Source organism: Cervus canadensis, chromosome 33, assembly GCF_019320065.1.
Source record: "Cervus canadensis isolate Bull #8, Minnesota chromosome 33, ASM1932006v1, whole genome shotgun sequence".
NCBI classification, from domain to species: domain Eukaryota; kingdom Metazoa; phylum Chordata; class Mammalia; order Artiodactyla; family Cervidae; genus Cervus; species Cervus canadensis.
In genome coordinates this window covers 1,371,008-1,386,179 of record NC_057418.1, presented here as the reverse complement: position 1 = coordinate 1,386,179, position 15,172 = coordinate 1,371,008, and the positions used below count along the sequence as shown (strand labels likewise).

The window sequence follows — 15,172 nt, the reverse complement described above, 5'->3', positions numbered from 1 at the left end:
GCTGGATAGGGAACTTGTGGATACAGAGAGCTGCCTGTATTCTTAGTTTAATCTAAAATAGACTACACAAATAAACACAAACCAAAGTCAACCCGACCACTGTAATTAACAGAATTTGAAGTATATTGACTCAATGACACAGGCCTATGAAGGAGCGTTGAGGATAACAGGGTTCATCTATAGAAACACATTCTGAACTGATCTGTTACCTCAAGTTTCAGCTTCTCAATTTCTTCATTTGCTTCTTTAAGCCGAACTGCATCTTTATCCAGAAGTTCCTGATTTTCGGCATACCACTGTAATCTTTTTTGCAGACGACTGATTTCTTGTTTATGGGTTTCTTCTATAATTTTTATTTCATATAATTTTTCACCTATAAGATCAAGTAATTCAATAACTCGGTAATAATTTTTCAAAATGTGGAAATAAACTAAGTTAAAACATTTTGAATGAAAACCAATGCCTCTCTAATGAAAGTGCTATTAAGAGGCAAAAAAACTTGTTTTTTTGTAAGGTTGTGTCCACTTTAGTGTATTAGTGAAGCAGGATGAAGACTGTGCTCATAGTCCACATCATCAAACTTGCAGCAAAGCTGGCATCTAGAAATTCTTGATTAATAGTTTTTCCAATGACTTTCATTATAAAAGTAAAGTCATTTCTATGAAAATAAATGTCAGATTCTGGGCCTCTCCGTTTCTTTACCTATGAATCTCTCTGTCAGGACCCAGCTCAAATGCCACTCTTCTCTGAAATCCTCATTAGCATCCTCATGTTTATTTCTAATTTTTTTAATATTAAACTTTTCTGCTTTCTTATTTTACTCTCCTTTGTTTTCCCTGGTGAGGTATGTCATATCCATCTTTGTGTTCTCTACAACATAGTACAATGTTATTTGTTCATTTGGCAAATACTTGTCAGACTGCAAGGAGATCCAACCAGTCCATCCTAAAGGAGAGCAGTCCTGGGTGTTCATTGGAAGGACTGATGCTGAAGCTGAAACTCCAGTACTTTGGCCACCTCATGCGAAAAGCTGACTCATTGGAAAAGACCCTGATGCTGGGAGGGATTGGGGGCAGGAGGAGAAGGGGACGACAGAGGATGAGATGGCTGGATGGCATCACCGACTCGATGGGCATGAGTTTGGGTAAACTCTGGGAGTTGGTGAGGGACAGGGAGGCCTGGTGTGCTGCGATTCACGGGGTCGCAAAGAGTCAGACAGGACTGAGCGACTGAACTGAACTGAGAGCATGTGTTTCAGACTCAGAGATAAAAAGAGGGACTATACCCTGAAAAGTCACAGTCAACCTGAGATGACTATAAACAACTAAGTATGTGATGCCCCAAATTCAAAATAATCCATGATTTTCTTTGATCTTGTAATCAGAGATTTGTTTGCACATACCTATTAATAGCTAATATTTTAAAAGCTTCTAAAATTATAATACACTTTAAGGAATAGCATTTTTATTATACTATCCAACTGCTATTACTTAACTCAAGATGAGAACAGTTAGGAGTATAAAGGTAAACCACTTCAGCTCAGACTTTTACCTGTAGCATAAGCAATCTGGTCTTTGGCTTGGTCTCTCTCTTTCTTCACTTTTTCCAAGTCTACTTCAAGAGCTTGTTTGTCCTGCTTCAGTCTTTTGATGTCTTCCAACAAACTGTTCTTTTCTTTCTTGATATTCATAAAAATACAAAAGCAAATTATTTCCAACCACAATCAATTGTAGAATAGTGTCTCTTTCACCCAATTCATCATCAGTTCAGTTCAGTTCAGTTGCTCAGTCGTGTCCAACTCTTTGCGACCCCATAAATTGCAGCATGCCAGGCCTCCCTGTCCATCACCAACTCCCGGAATCCACTCAAACTCATGTCGGTGATGCCATCCAGCCATCTCATCCTCTGTCGTCCCCTTCTCCTCCTGTCCCCAATTCATCATAAAGACTGCTAATTATTTTTCTTAAATTTCAGCTTGATTTTATCACCATTCCCCTTCCAGTGATACAAGCTCCTCAGAGCCTCTGAGAATCAGTTCTCATCACTTAATACAGCTTCCAGGCCCCTTCCAATCTCTTTTCTTACTGCTCCTGGGTTTCTCCACCCTCCTAACCAGGCTGCCTCTTCCACTCTCAGCATCTACAATCTGTTCTCCCAGGAGCCAGAGGAACTGTCTTCAGGAGTCAGTTAATATCATTCCTTGGTCTGAAACTCTCTGTGGCTCCCACCTCTTTGAGGGGAAACCTACAGCTCTTCCCATGACCTTCAGCGTCACAGAACCCAGCCTTGCCCACTCCTCGGATGCGTGGGCTGCAAATCCCCCCATCCCACTGTACGCCCACAGAGACCTCCCAGCTGTTCTCTGAACCCGCCCGGCACGTTCCTGCCCCAAGGTATTGGCACTTAGTGCTCCCTCTGCCCCCAGATAGCCAAGTGGCTCATGCTTCACTTTATCAGGATTTCTGCTCGCATGAGGCCCCAGGAAGGCCTTGTCTGGTCACTCTAAACTAGCAACCCCCACCCTGGCCCCGGGTGTACAGCTTTACTTTCCTCTCACATACTCATCACCCCCTGACATATTATATATTTACTTGAAAGCAGAACTGTGTATTTCTCTTCCTTGTATCACAAAGGCAAAAACTATGCTTGACACAACAAGTTAAATTCTCAATATGCTGTATGTGCCATACTCAACAGCCCTTGCTCCTATCCTGACAGTCATATTTATCTTTCAAAGTGGAGCTCAAACGCGGCTCTTCCTGGGAAACCCCACCCCTGCACTCCCACAAACCTCCAGTGTGCCTGGAAGTACAGCATCTATTACTGTTCCACGTGACACTCATCTGTATCACCTGCCTTTTCTCTTCATTAGACTGAGAGCTCTCTGGGGACATCAAGGCTGATTTTACTGCTCGTTTACGTTTGGCAGTAAGCACCTGGCAGGCACTCAGTAAGCGCACACTCAGCTGACAACTGCTGGAGAAACTCCCGTGCTCAAGGCGGTACACTTCATAGTTCAGTGTCGAGGAAAATCCTTAGAAACTCTGTATCACGCTAGCTTACAATTTAAAATCCAGTCTCATGAAGAAAATAAATCCACCCACAAGGCCTTGTATGAATATAACCGTGGTTTTAGCGGCATCATTTCACTGTTTAACCTTTTGTGGGATCTTCTGTGGATGTCTTTTCAGGAGAGCGCTGAGTTTCTTCAAGAATGTACTGTGGGACACTCGGAGGCCTCTGCCTGTCTCTCGGACCCTCTTTCCCATCACCCTGTCCTCACTCACCCACTCGTTCTTCAGAGGCTTCCGAGGCACCGTGTCCCCCTGTCTGGAAGGCTCGGTCTTTGCACAGTGAGTGGCCGCTGCTCCTCAGCTCCTGACGCAGACACTACTTTCTCAGGAGCGCCTCCTCGCTTGCTGACCCACACTGCTGAGAGCTGCCTCACCCCTGCCCTGCCTACCACTAGTCTCTGTTCTTGTTTTTCTCAAAGAACTGAACCTCCATGAGCACCGATTTCTTATTCACTTACTATCTGTCTTCCCTGGTTGAATACCTGCTTCTAGTGAGCAAGGCACAGGCCTGTCTTCTTTACCTGCCGTTTTTCCACAGCCAAGAAGAGTTCCTAAGGGACAGCTGAGCTGCAGTCAGCCTCCTCCTCCTCCTCCTGGGAAACTAGAAGCAAAGGGCTCAAGATCTTTGTTTTCAGTATGTGCCCATTCATAGGTTACAAAGAACCGGCTCATATTTTACAACTACACTAATGGGAATTAATTTTTAAGTAGGTTTGACATGAACATTATACTACAGATTTATCCCAGTATGAATTTTTGCTCTAAAACTATTTAAACTCAGAAAACCAGAGTGAATGAAAATAAACACATAATGGTATTCCATCTTTTGGTATTTGCACAACTAACTACATCCCCAAATAACTTTTATCTTCAACTAACACATTTCTTTTAAGGTGTTCCTGCCTGTGATACTTTCACCACGATGGACTTAGATGTAGATTTTTACTTATGTATCCTGAGCAGGACTCACTATATTTCCTGAATTTGAGAATTCATCTTTCATAATTTCTAGAAAATTCTTTGCCATTACTTTATAAAAATATTTAATTACATACTATAGCATCTCCTATTTCTGTTATTTTCTATTTCTCTATTTTGTGTATTTCACTCTAAGTTTTCTTAGATCTATCTTCCAGTTGACTAATTTCTTCTTAGTTACATCTGATCATCTATTTAACTTTTCTACTTATTCTCTTTATTTTTCTCTGAATTTCCCTGGTCTGTTTTGTTCCTTCCTCACATTGAATTTCTCCCTTATTCTATATATTTAATCATTTTAAATCTATTTAATTTATAGTCTACTCAATAATTCTACTGGGTTTTAACCCTGTTTATTAAGTCACCCCATGCTTACTCATGGTGGGCTATTTCCCTGGATTTTGTAATTCTGCATTGCAAGTGTACTGTCAACAGGATTTAATCTTAAGGAATACTGTGTGAACTGAGTTAAGAGAAGACACCCTTAAAACTGTTTTGCACGTGTTTCTTCAGACACACTTAAGATGACCACTGACTGAAGATCACATTTTATGTTTTTTTTTACCCCAGATTGAGCATGACCCACCCTTGAAAGTGAAAGTCCCCTAGTCATGTCCTACTTTTTGCGACCCCATGGACTGTATAGTCCATGGAATTCTCTAGGCCAGAATACTAGAGTGGGTAGCCTTTCCCTTCTCCAGGTGATATTTCCAACCCAGGGATCGAACCCAGGTCTCCTGCGCTGCAGGGAGATTCTTTACCAGCTAAGCCACAAGGGAAGCCCAAGAATAAGTGGGTAGCCTATCCCTTCTCCAGCAGATCTTCCTGACCCAGGAATCGAACTGGGATCTCTGCACTGCAGGCGGATTCTTCACCAACTGAGCTATGAGGGAAGCCCCACTGCCCTTGAAGGTGGTGTCAATTCAAATACTAAAACATAAATGAGACGAGAAGGGATGACATCTATACTGAATAATCAATAAAGCACTGAGAAGACGAGACCTTTCCCCCTCTCTTTCTATAGATGCCAAGTTAACAAAAAGAAGCTTTCTTGACATTTCAGTCCCTTCTGAAAGTGGGTGCATTTTTTTTCCCTAAAACACTGTTTTACTGAAGGATGTGGCCCTGTGAAGTCCTGAGGTCCTATCTCTACTTTGTTGTTCAAGCTCAAGGCTCGTGGTTACTGGGCTGACAGCCTAGGAGCAATGCTTACTGCTAGCTCTGTATCCCTGTTCTATTCTGACCCCAGAAGTTCACTTTCCTTTCTTGAGAATAGGGTTATGTAATTTACAAGATGTTAATTATATTTTAGCCAGCATGTTCTGGTGATTTCAGTGGCAGTTTTGGTTTACCATTTGTTTGAAAATGTGTCCAAAACCACACTTTTAAAAGGTCACTAATAACAGCCTTCAAATGAAGTTAATGCTGTGGTTGAAACCCTATCATGTCTCCCCAAGCCTTCATAAGCCACAGCAATTTCTCTCTTAACTTGCTAGTTTTTGGGGCCCACTGATAAGTGAAGGTGTCCAATCATTTATTCTTTCTATTTATCTGCTTACCTATCTAATCATCTGTACCCACATGCATCTTAAGGAAGTTCTCTAATGGGTTCATATTTGAAGCTGCACTTTATATATTACAAAAACCTGTCAAACATCAACTACTGAACTATGGTATGTTTATATTTCTGTGTAGCCTAACTTTATATAATAAATTTCTAATTAGAATGTGATATGCAATTGGAATTTTTCTAATGTGCATAATCGTTGAAATAGATTGGAAGTATTTAATAGGAGGGAGTGGGGAAAGCTAACTGCCCTTCCACAGGAGCTGTCTGTGGCAGTGGTTTTGAGTGTTACAGTGACTGGTGGGTGCTATAAGCATAGTTCTTGGGGACAGGAGTGATAAAAATCAAGCAATGCCTATAACTGTTCTGCTTAAGACAAAACTAATCTGCCCTAAATTCCCAAACTTTTCCCATTGGTAAACACTGCTTTAGTACAATTCAGTAAAAATAAAGAAAAAAATTATGTAGCAGATACTCCATTTCACCGCTCTGTCAGGCATATCAGATACAAATACCTGCAGATATAGCCTCAGCCCCTCATAAGTGCACAGTCCACTTAGTCTTCCTAAAGACTGAGGAAAAGTCAACTCACTTTTTAAGGTGAATGATCACTTTCAAATTGTCTTCCTATTTCAGCCCTCCATTTTCAAAGAGGAGTTTGTTTGAAGTTAGGTATGTACACGCACGCATAGTCAGTCACTTCAGTCATGTCCAGCTCTTGGCGACGCTATGGACTGTAGCCCCTCAAGCTCCTGTCCATGGAGGCAAGGATACTGGAGTGCGTTGCCATGCCCTCCTCCAAGGGATCTTCCCTAAAAAAGGTCATGCCTCCAACATGGTTCCACATGATAAATGCCTGATAAGAGGCTGGATAGTAAAAGATGCCATCTACAACCAATATCACATTGTTTCCTCTATACTGAGGTCACAGGTACTTCAATGCTAATCTTAGGTATTTCCTAGTTTTTAAGTGGTATGGAATTTATAAGCAGATTTATTCATAAGTTACAAAAACAAATTTTTCTTTTTTACACACGTAAGGATTTTTGTAACACACTTTTATTGCTAATGGTTAAAATCATTATGTACCTTACCTGTGCTGCCCGTAGTTCTGCTAACAGATCTGTAAAATTTTGATTTCTGGTGGGCTCTGAATCTTCAACTGCTTGAGATAGGAAACGACTTCTGTGCATCTGTTCTCTGATTTATTTGGAAAATAAATACATATATATATGTTTACAATGTCCTCCTTTAAGTACAAAATATTCAATTATTAAAAACTAAACTCTTTGTACATCAAAACTGAGTCACTGAAGATAAACAGTTCATTTGCACTAAATAATACAATACTGAAATGTTACAAGAGGAGTATACTTTAAGGGGAACGTTTATGTATAATCTAAAAGAATTGAAACTCTAAGAGTACTGGTGTATTTGTAACATAAAAATATTTCTTGCCAATTTTCAGAAAAAAGAAAATCAACGTCTGGGAAAGACTTACTGCATTTCCCCTGTGGTGTTCTGAACTCCCTGTCATATCACTCTAGACTCCTTTCTGAGACACACAAATTGCCAATCATACCCATGGAAACTAACAAAACCAAACACAGTCTACTACTGGTAACTTCAAGTCAGTTTTTCTTTTATTTTTCCAGAGGACATTGTGCAAGGAGTTTAGGAATCTGTATATGATCATCTAAGTCTAAAGAAACCATTTATTCCATTGTGGAAATTCATTTAGAGCTTCAGGTTTGGAGCCAGGAATAGATCTTCTCTTTTAAAAGCTAGGCAGTATAAGATTATAAAATTTTAAAATATTTTGTTGAAGCATCTGGGAAGAAAGCAGATGTAGAAGCCCTGAGGCATCAAACTTTGCAGATTATTAGCCTTGGCACGGGGGTCACACTTACCAGGAGAAAGGGGTGACCCCCCAATTTATACAAAAGTGCCCTCAGCTTGCCAACCTGTGTACTTTCTAGCTCTGCTACAAGGCGTGCCTTTTTCTCCTGTGCATCAAAGATTAGTGTGAGCTAACAGCAGCCGTGACTCTTATGCCCTACATTATCTTACCAAAAAAATGGAAGTAGTATGTAAACATAATGTACATGACACTCACAGTCTAAGACGTTTCTTCGGACAGTAGTTCTATCTGTGATTTCAGGTGTTGGGGTGAAATGATGCACAGGGGGCAGTCATTTCCTAAAAGAAGACAGAACCCTGGCCTGCCCATGTTTGGTGGTTCAGCTCTTTCACTTGGTATATTAAAGAGGGACATAGTAACATCCCAAAGACCTCACAGTCTGAAGTATGACTGGTTCGTAAGTGGGTGTTAGCGCTCTGTCAGCCTGCCATGGTGTGTTTGTTGTAATAACTCCCAGGTTCTCCCTCTCTGGAGAAATTTCCTTGCCAAACAGCAGCTCCTGCCCCCTGCCCCAGAGGACACCTGCTACCTGCTTCCTGGGACCCACTTCATCCAGTGACAGACTGCCTTGAGGGGTTCAAAGGGCCGCTCTCCACTTGCCTCAAGTAGGAACCAACTATGCAATGAAATCTATTCTCCTGCATGTCCTCGTGAGAGTGGAATGAAGCCAGCCTCCAGCCGAGACTCAGTCTCACTGATTTTCCCTCTCACCACCCACCCCCACCTCATTTCGCTTCTCCTGCCCCTTCTCCTAAGAGTTATCTTCCAGGAAATCACCTCCACAAAGATCCCCATCTCAGGCTCTACTTGTATGCAACCTGACCTAACACAGTAAATAATACTGTAGTTTATTATTTATTATTATATTACCTAAGTATCTCAGGTTTAAAAGGAATAATTCTGTTTCCTGAAATTGATGTGAAACTCTAACACCAATATATTGAAAATACTAAAGTATGTACTGATCATTGAACACCAAAGATAATCACTAAATATGAAAAATATAAAAGTTACAGAACTGTAAGTCAGCGTACAACTTCTATAATTTCTAAGTATAACTGAATGTATTATTAATATAATAATAAAATGCTTAGAAATAGTCCTAGTATGTTTGATCTTAAGAATTTAAAAAGGACTTACTTTAAGGCAGCTAATTCACTGAATAAACTCTGGTTTTCCTTGAACATTCGCTCCTCATTTTTCTTGTTTTGTTCTTGGAGATCTTTCACTTGATTATACAATTTTTCATTTTCCTTTTTATAAACAAAAAATTACATTTTAGTTAAAAACCAGTAGTACTTACGTAAGTTTATTCACTTATAAAAGATATATCCTTTAAGCAATTTTAAAGGTTTTTCAATTTCTTCAGTTTTTGAGTAAGCAACATCTTTTTCAAACTTTTTGTCTCAGAAGAAAATCTGTAATCCAAGAACAGTTCTTTCTAAAATGTTCAAAATGATTAGTTGAAAAAAAATTCCCCAAACCAAACAGCCCATCAGAGTAATGTACTGCATTTCATGGGAGATCAGGGCAGTTGAGTATATAGACTAGACCCAGTACAGCATCTGGTTTGAGCGAAAGGGACTCAAATAATGAGGATAGGGGAGAAAGTACCCATCTGTGCTCAGGTGCTCTGGCTTGTTAACCTCTTTAAAATCAAGTAACTGATGAAAACCAAGGACCACTGAGGATCTCATGAAAACCATGAACTGTCGCACCATGTCTGGCCCAGTGCCTGATACATAGTTTGTGGGTGATTTTCGGCAGAATTAATGAAACTCAAAAAAACACATACATACATAGACACATCAACTTCATGTTATCTTTATGGGAGTGGGTGGTTGGCAAAATCACAGGTCTGTGAAATCCTGCTTTAAAACCCATGATCATGGAAGCAACCTAGATGCTCATCAGCAGATGAATGGATAAGGAAGCTGTGGTACATATACACCATGGAATATTACTCAGTCATTAAAAAGAATACATTTGAATCAGTTCTAATGAGATGGATGAAACTGGAGCCCATTATACAGAGTGAAGCCAGAAAGATAAAGACCAATACAGTATACTAATGCATATATATGGAATTTAGAAAGATGGTAATGATAACCCTATATGCAAAACAGAAAAAGAGACACAGATGTACAGAACAGACTTTTGGACTCTGTGGGAGAAGGCGAAGGTGGGATGTTTCAAGAGAACAGCATCGAAACATGTATATTGTCTAGGGTGAAACAGATCACCAGCCCAGGCTGGATGCATGAGACAAGTGCTCGGGCCTGGTGCACTGGGAAGACCCAGAGGGAGCAGGTGGAGAGGGAGGTGGGAGGGGAGATCGGGATGGGGATTACTTGTAAATCCATGGCTGGTTCATGTCAATGTATGACAAAAACCACTACAATATTGTAAAGTAATTAGCCTCCAACTAATAAAAATAAATGAAATTAATTAATTAATTAAAAAAAAAGAAAAATTGACTTATACAAAAAAAAACAAAAAACCCATGCCCTGTACATAGCAAGCTCAGAATGGCAGGGAGGGTTTGGAAGGTGCTAACTCACTCCAGGGCCAGGTATCTTGCAAAATCCATACTATCTGATTTACAGCAGGACTGTCTGGGGACTTCTCAGGTGGTCCAGTGGTTAAGACTTCCTGTGTTCCCAACGCAGGGGCCTTGGGTTCAATCCCTCGTCAGGGAACTAGATCCCGTGTGCCTCAATGACGAGTTCACATGCCGCGACTAAAGATCACACATGCTGCAAAGAAGTCAAGGTCCTGAGTGCCCCAACTGAGACCAGTGAAAAAATAAACAGTAAAAAGAAAAGCTGTAATTTCTGATGTGGTAATGCTTTCTCTGCATGTCCCCAGAATGAAAACGCTTGTTACTGTGAGGCTGGATGCTTAGGTTACAGTTGTCAAGAGAAAAAAGGAATGAGACAGAGGAAAAGAATAGAGAAGTTAAACTAAGACAAGCCTCATGCTGGAAGACCGCCAGACCTGCCCCGGCGGACGGTCAACACCACCGAGACTCCGTTATCACAGAGAACCAACGTAAGGCTTCTGCAGAACACACACGGTTTCTCCCATTTAATTCATTTTTTATTTTTACTCTCAAGGCATTGGCAATTGATTTCAAATTTATAGTTCTCAATATAGTATCAAAACTAGTCAATATTACTACGGGAAAAAAAAAAAAAAGATCCCCTGGAGAAGGGAATGGCAACCCACTCCCGTATTCTTGCCTGGAGAATCCCAAGGACAGAGGAGTCGGACAGGCTACAGTACCTGGGGCTGGAAAGAGTTAGACATGACTGAGTGACTAACACTTTCAAAGCAAAAAAAAAGACAGTTTCTAAGGAAATCTGACTATTAGAATTACTAACAGGCCAACATGCACTAACTGGTTACTGTGCGGAAGGCAGGAAGAGGTTGATCTGCAGTCTTATTTCAATTTCACAACCATTGTGAGACAGGCTTTGTTTTTTTTTTTTCCATTTATTTTTATTAGTTGGAGGCTAATCACTTTACAATATTGTAGTGGTTTTTGCCATACACTGACATGAATCAGCCATGGATTTACATGTATTCCCCATCCCGATCCCCCCTCCCACCTCTCTCTCCACCCAATCATTTTGGGTCTTCCCAGTGCACCAGCCCTGAGCACTTGTCTCATGCATCCAACCTGGGCTGGTGATCTGTTTCACTCTTGATAATATACATGTTTCGATGCTGTTCTCTCGAAACATCCCACCCTCGCCTTCTCCCAGAGTCCAAAAGTCTGTTCCATACATCTGTGTCTCTTTTTGTTTTGCAAATAGGGTTATCGTTACCATCTCTCTAAATTCCATATATATGCGTTGAGACAGGTATTATTATCCTCATTTCACAGATGAGGAAACTGCTGGAGAGAGGTAATGTGATTTGCCTAAGGCTATAGAGCAGGTAGTGAAGCAAAATCTAAAATCAGATTTTTTTGAATCCAGAACCCATGCTCTTAACCGCTTTAATTCTCCCCATAAAAAATACACAGACTAGTCAAATTACTACTTTCTTACACTGCCATCACCTGTTAAATGGACACAGAAATATTTTTAAATGCCTTATTTTTATAACCAAAGAATCTCAAGACTAACTTTGTGTTGAAGAGCCATACCTGCTGATATCCTTGAAGAAGCACCTCTTGTTCTTGTATTTCTTTTTGGATTTGCTTCAATTTTTCTTCAGTGACAGGATCAGTTGTTTCTCCCAAATGCAACCACCTGTGTTTTTTGCTTGCTTCTTCAAAGCTACTCAACTTTGAGAAATCGCAGGTATTGTTTCATTTGGGGAAGAAAATGATACAGTGAGAAGTGAGGAAAAACATCAGAAAACTCCCGGTGTATAGACCCAAGACTGTCTTATAAGCACACCAGAATTATCTAACACCAACTACAGTTAAGTCACTACAGTGATGCTTTGTACTGACGGTTCTGAGGGCGGAAGTAACTCAAGAAATGCTACAGTGTCACTTTCCTGATTCTAGAACTTCTACAGCTTTCTTTCTGAAACTGTTGGCTTCCCTGAAGGTCACAGTGAACCAAGTGATGAGTTTTCAAAAAAGACTGCTAACAAGAAAACTATAAAAATGAACCAATTTAATTTTTGATTTCCCCCCCAAGGATTCCAAGTAGGCCTTTCGTAAGGAGGCACTGTCAGGAACCATGTTCATGTTTTATGCAGCAAATATATCAAGTCAAGAGGCCCCAGGGACAAGAAAATAACAATGCATTTAGCAGAGAGTACAAGTTCTTTTTAATAAATAAAAGAAGTAATAGGACAATGTGTCTAGTACCTTGGCTTGAAGAATATAATTGTCTTGATTCAGTCTGAAGAGTTCTTTTTCCTGTTGTCTCTTTAGTTCCTCCATCTTATTTTCCAGCTCTTTCTCCTTTTCTGAGAAAGTGACTTTAATTTGCTCAATCAGAGCTTGGGCACCCTTCCATTTTTCCTCTGCTTCCTGAACTCTTTTAAACATAATCAATTCTGTCTCCTTGTTCCCATCGTGGTATCCTGAAGAATCCTTTTAATGAAAAGCATTACTTCATTATGTAGAGTTACATAATAGATTCAAACATAGGTGGTTAGGGGGCAAAAAACCCACAAAGAATAAAAATGACATGTTTAACAATATTCTACTAATCAAGAAGATCAATACTTGTTCAATAAAAGTGATAAGCATCCGTCAACAAGAAAGAAATTTCAAATATTTCATTTTTTATAATTGCTTTAGTATATATAGAACATAAAACAGTATGAATATTATTTTTAAATCTAATACCTACATTCTGAAACTGAACACAGGAGTCAACTTCTGTGGGGCCCTCAGACGACTTAGGAGTAGCCAGCCAACTTTCAGTCTGGGGAGCTGGTTTACCCAAAGATGCAGGCTTGATCAGCTTTGTTGCAGGTAAGATTTCTAAATATTGTGAACAATGGATAAAAGCACCACAAATACAAACCATATTGAGTGTGTATTCAGGCAATTATTTAACAGTAAGTACTAATCCAATGAGGACACTAAGACAAATGAGCATCTCAAAGGAGGCCAATGCCTAACAAACACTGCAAGGCATCTGTTTCACTGCACTCGGAACGCCAGCCCACAATCAACATTCTATTCGATTTGACACAGAAGGCTCCTTGACCCAAGATTCATATTAAACGACAGACGGAGCTCAATAAATGTGAGGAGAATGTGGATCAGGGTAATTTCAGGTTTTATTATTTTTCAATAAGTCATCATTTTAAATGTTCATAGCAATAGCAAACAGAAGTATTTAAATGATGAATCAAAGAGCAGCTGATAATAAAATATTTCGGTTCAGATTAAAGTATGTTTTCAAAGCACAGTTTTTATAAATAATGTATATGAAGATATAGTATCACTGGAATAACATAAATTTCACGCAAACCTCATAACAAGTAGTTTAAAATCTGATTAAAAATAAAATGATAAAACTGCTATAATACCCTGTTTATTAAATTAGAAAAAAATGTGGTTTATACATACACACACACACACACACACATATTCCAGTCAAATTCTCAGTTTTTAAGGTACCTTGTAAATCTTACAAAAAGAAGAAATAATTCTAAGACCAATAAGTTGCTCAGTTTATAAAAAAAAAAAATTAACAGAAATACTGAGACGAGATCCTCAGGCCCATATTCTAATATTACAGATTCTGAACTGAATATTGCATAAACATGTACTTGATTGCCTTAGATGTAAATGAAACATTCGAAACTTATATTTTTAATATAATTTCTTCAAGATGCCAACTTTTTAAATGCAAGGTTGGCTTTTTCATTGAAGTTAAAACACATGGTCATTAAAGATTTGGAAAATATAGAAAAGTCAAAAGAAACAGCAAGTCCCCAACACGACCTCACCCTGAGATTTCCTTCTACTCTCTTCCAGGCATGCCAGTGTTTCCTCATATAGTAGTAATCATATTTAATTGGACTTGTGATGTGAAAGGTTTTTCTGGAGAAAACTTCTTACACTGTTCATAAAGGAACAGTCTGAGTCATTGTAAAGGCAGGCATTAAACCTTCCAAGTCACTGGAGGTCCACTAACATGGCCAATGAACGGGGTGTGATCTGCAAGCATTGTGCTTCTTCCAAGGACACGGCAGCCAAGAGTGACGAGTGGTTCTTGCTCAAGCTGCAGTCGGCCAGGGCTTTTATGCCAGAATTCTTCCTTCCTGAGTTCTTAATTTTGGTCTCCCTAGGTAATTATTTTCAGTAACAGTACACGGACAATATCTTTTCTCTTTATACATGAAAGAAAATTTGCTTGGATGTAAAATTCAAATGTGAAAAGTGCAGTGTTTGGAACTCATGAGCCCTTCTTGAAAAAACAATGGATTACAAAACAGAAAAAGAGACACAGAAGTACGGAACAGACTTTTGAACTCTGTGGGAGAAGGTGAGGGTGGGATGTTTCGAAAGAACAGCATGTATATTATCTATGGTGAAACAGATCACCAGCCCAGGTGGGATGCATGAGACAAGTGCTCGGGCCTGGTGCACTGGGAAGACCCAGAGGAATCGAGTGGAGAGGGAGGTGGGAGGGGGGATCGGGATGGGGAATACATGTAACTCCATGGCTGATTCATGTCAATGTATGACAAAACCCACTGAAATGTTGTGAAGTAATCAGCCTCCAACTAATAAAAAAAATATATATATATAATAGCAAAAAAATAAATAAATAAATAAAGTAAAAGCATTAGTCGCTCAAAAAAAAAAAAAAAAAAGAAAGAAAATTTAGTCAAATAAGAAACCAACCAAAATAATTCTAGAAAGTGATGGTTAAGGGACTAGTGAAAAGCATTCTGGTCCTGTAACAGCCAGAACCAAGACCCACATTCAAAAGCTGTGGGGAATTACAGTTGCTGGAGAGAATATAATAGATATATCTTGAACAAGTAAAAATAAAACCAACAAAAATGAGCAGCAGGCATGTGAGTGGGGGTTTTACTACTTCATATTTCATAGAAGGGAAACTGATAATGTATAGAATTGAAAAATGTAGGTAAAAACAACAACATGGTTTTGGCAACCTTTCAGGGGTTTTCATGGTCTAT

At 39.5% G+C, this 15,172-nt stretch overlaps 1 protein-coding gene across 4 annotated transcripts in view; it reads right to left on the bottom strand.

Annotated features, from left to right (window-relative positions):
- Positions 1-15,172, bottom strand: part of CEP162 (centrosomal protein 162) — a 117,701-nt gene that overhangs the window by 50,049 nt on the left and 52,480 nt on the right. For all 4 annotated transcript variants that reach the window (XM_043457062.1, XM_043457059.1, XM_043457061.1 and 1 more), the window contains exons 14-20: positions 12,862-12,995; positions 12,372-12,599; positions 11,694-11,834; positions 8,681-8,793; positions 6,714-6,819; positions 1,552-1,678; positions 210-373 (exon numbers count right to left, since the gene is read on the bottom strand). In XM_043457062.1, coding sequence (XP_043312997.1) covers positions 210-373; positions 1,552-1,678; positions 6,714-6,819; positions 8,681-8,793; positions 11,694-11,834; positions 12,372-12,599; positions 12,862-12,995 — 1,013 coding nt within the window. The remainder of the gene's footprint in view (positions 1-209; positions 374-1,551; positions 1,679-6,713; positions 6,820-8,680; positions 8,794-11,693; positions 11,835-12,371; positions 12,600-12,861; positions 12,996-15,172) is intronic.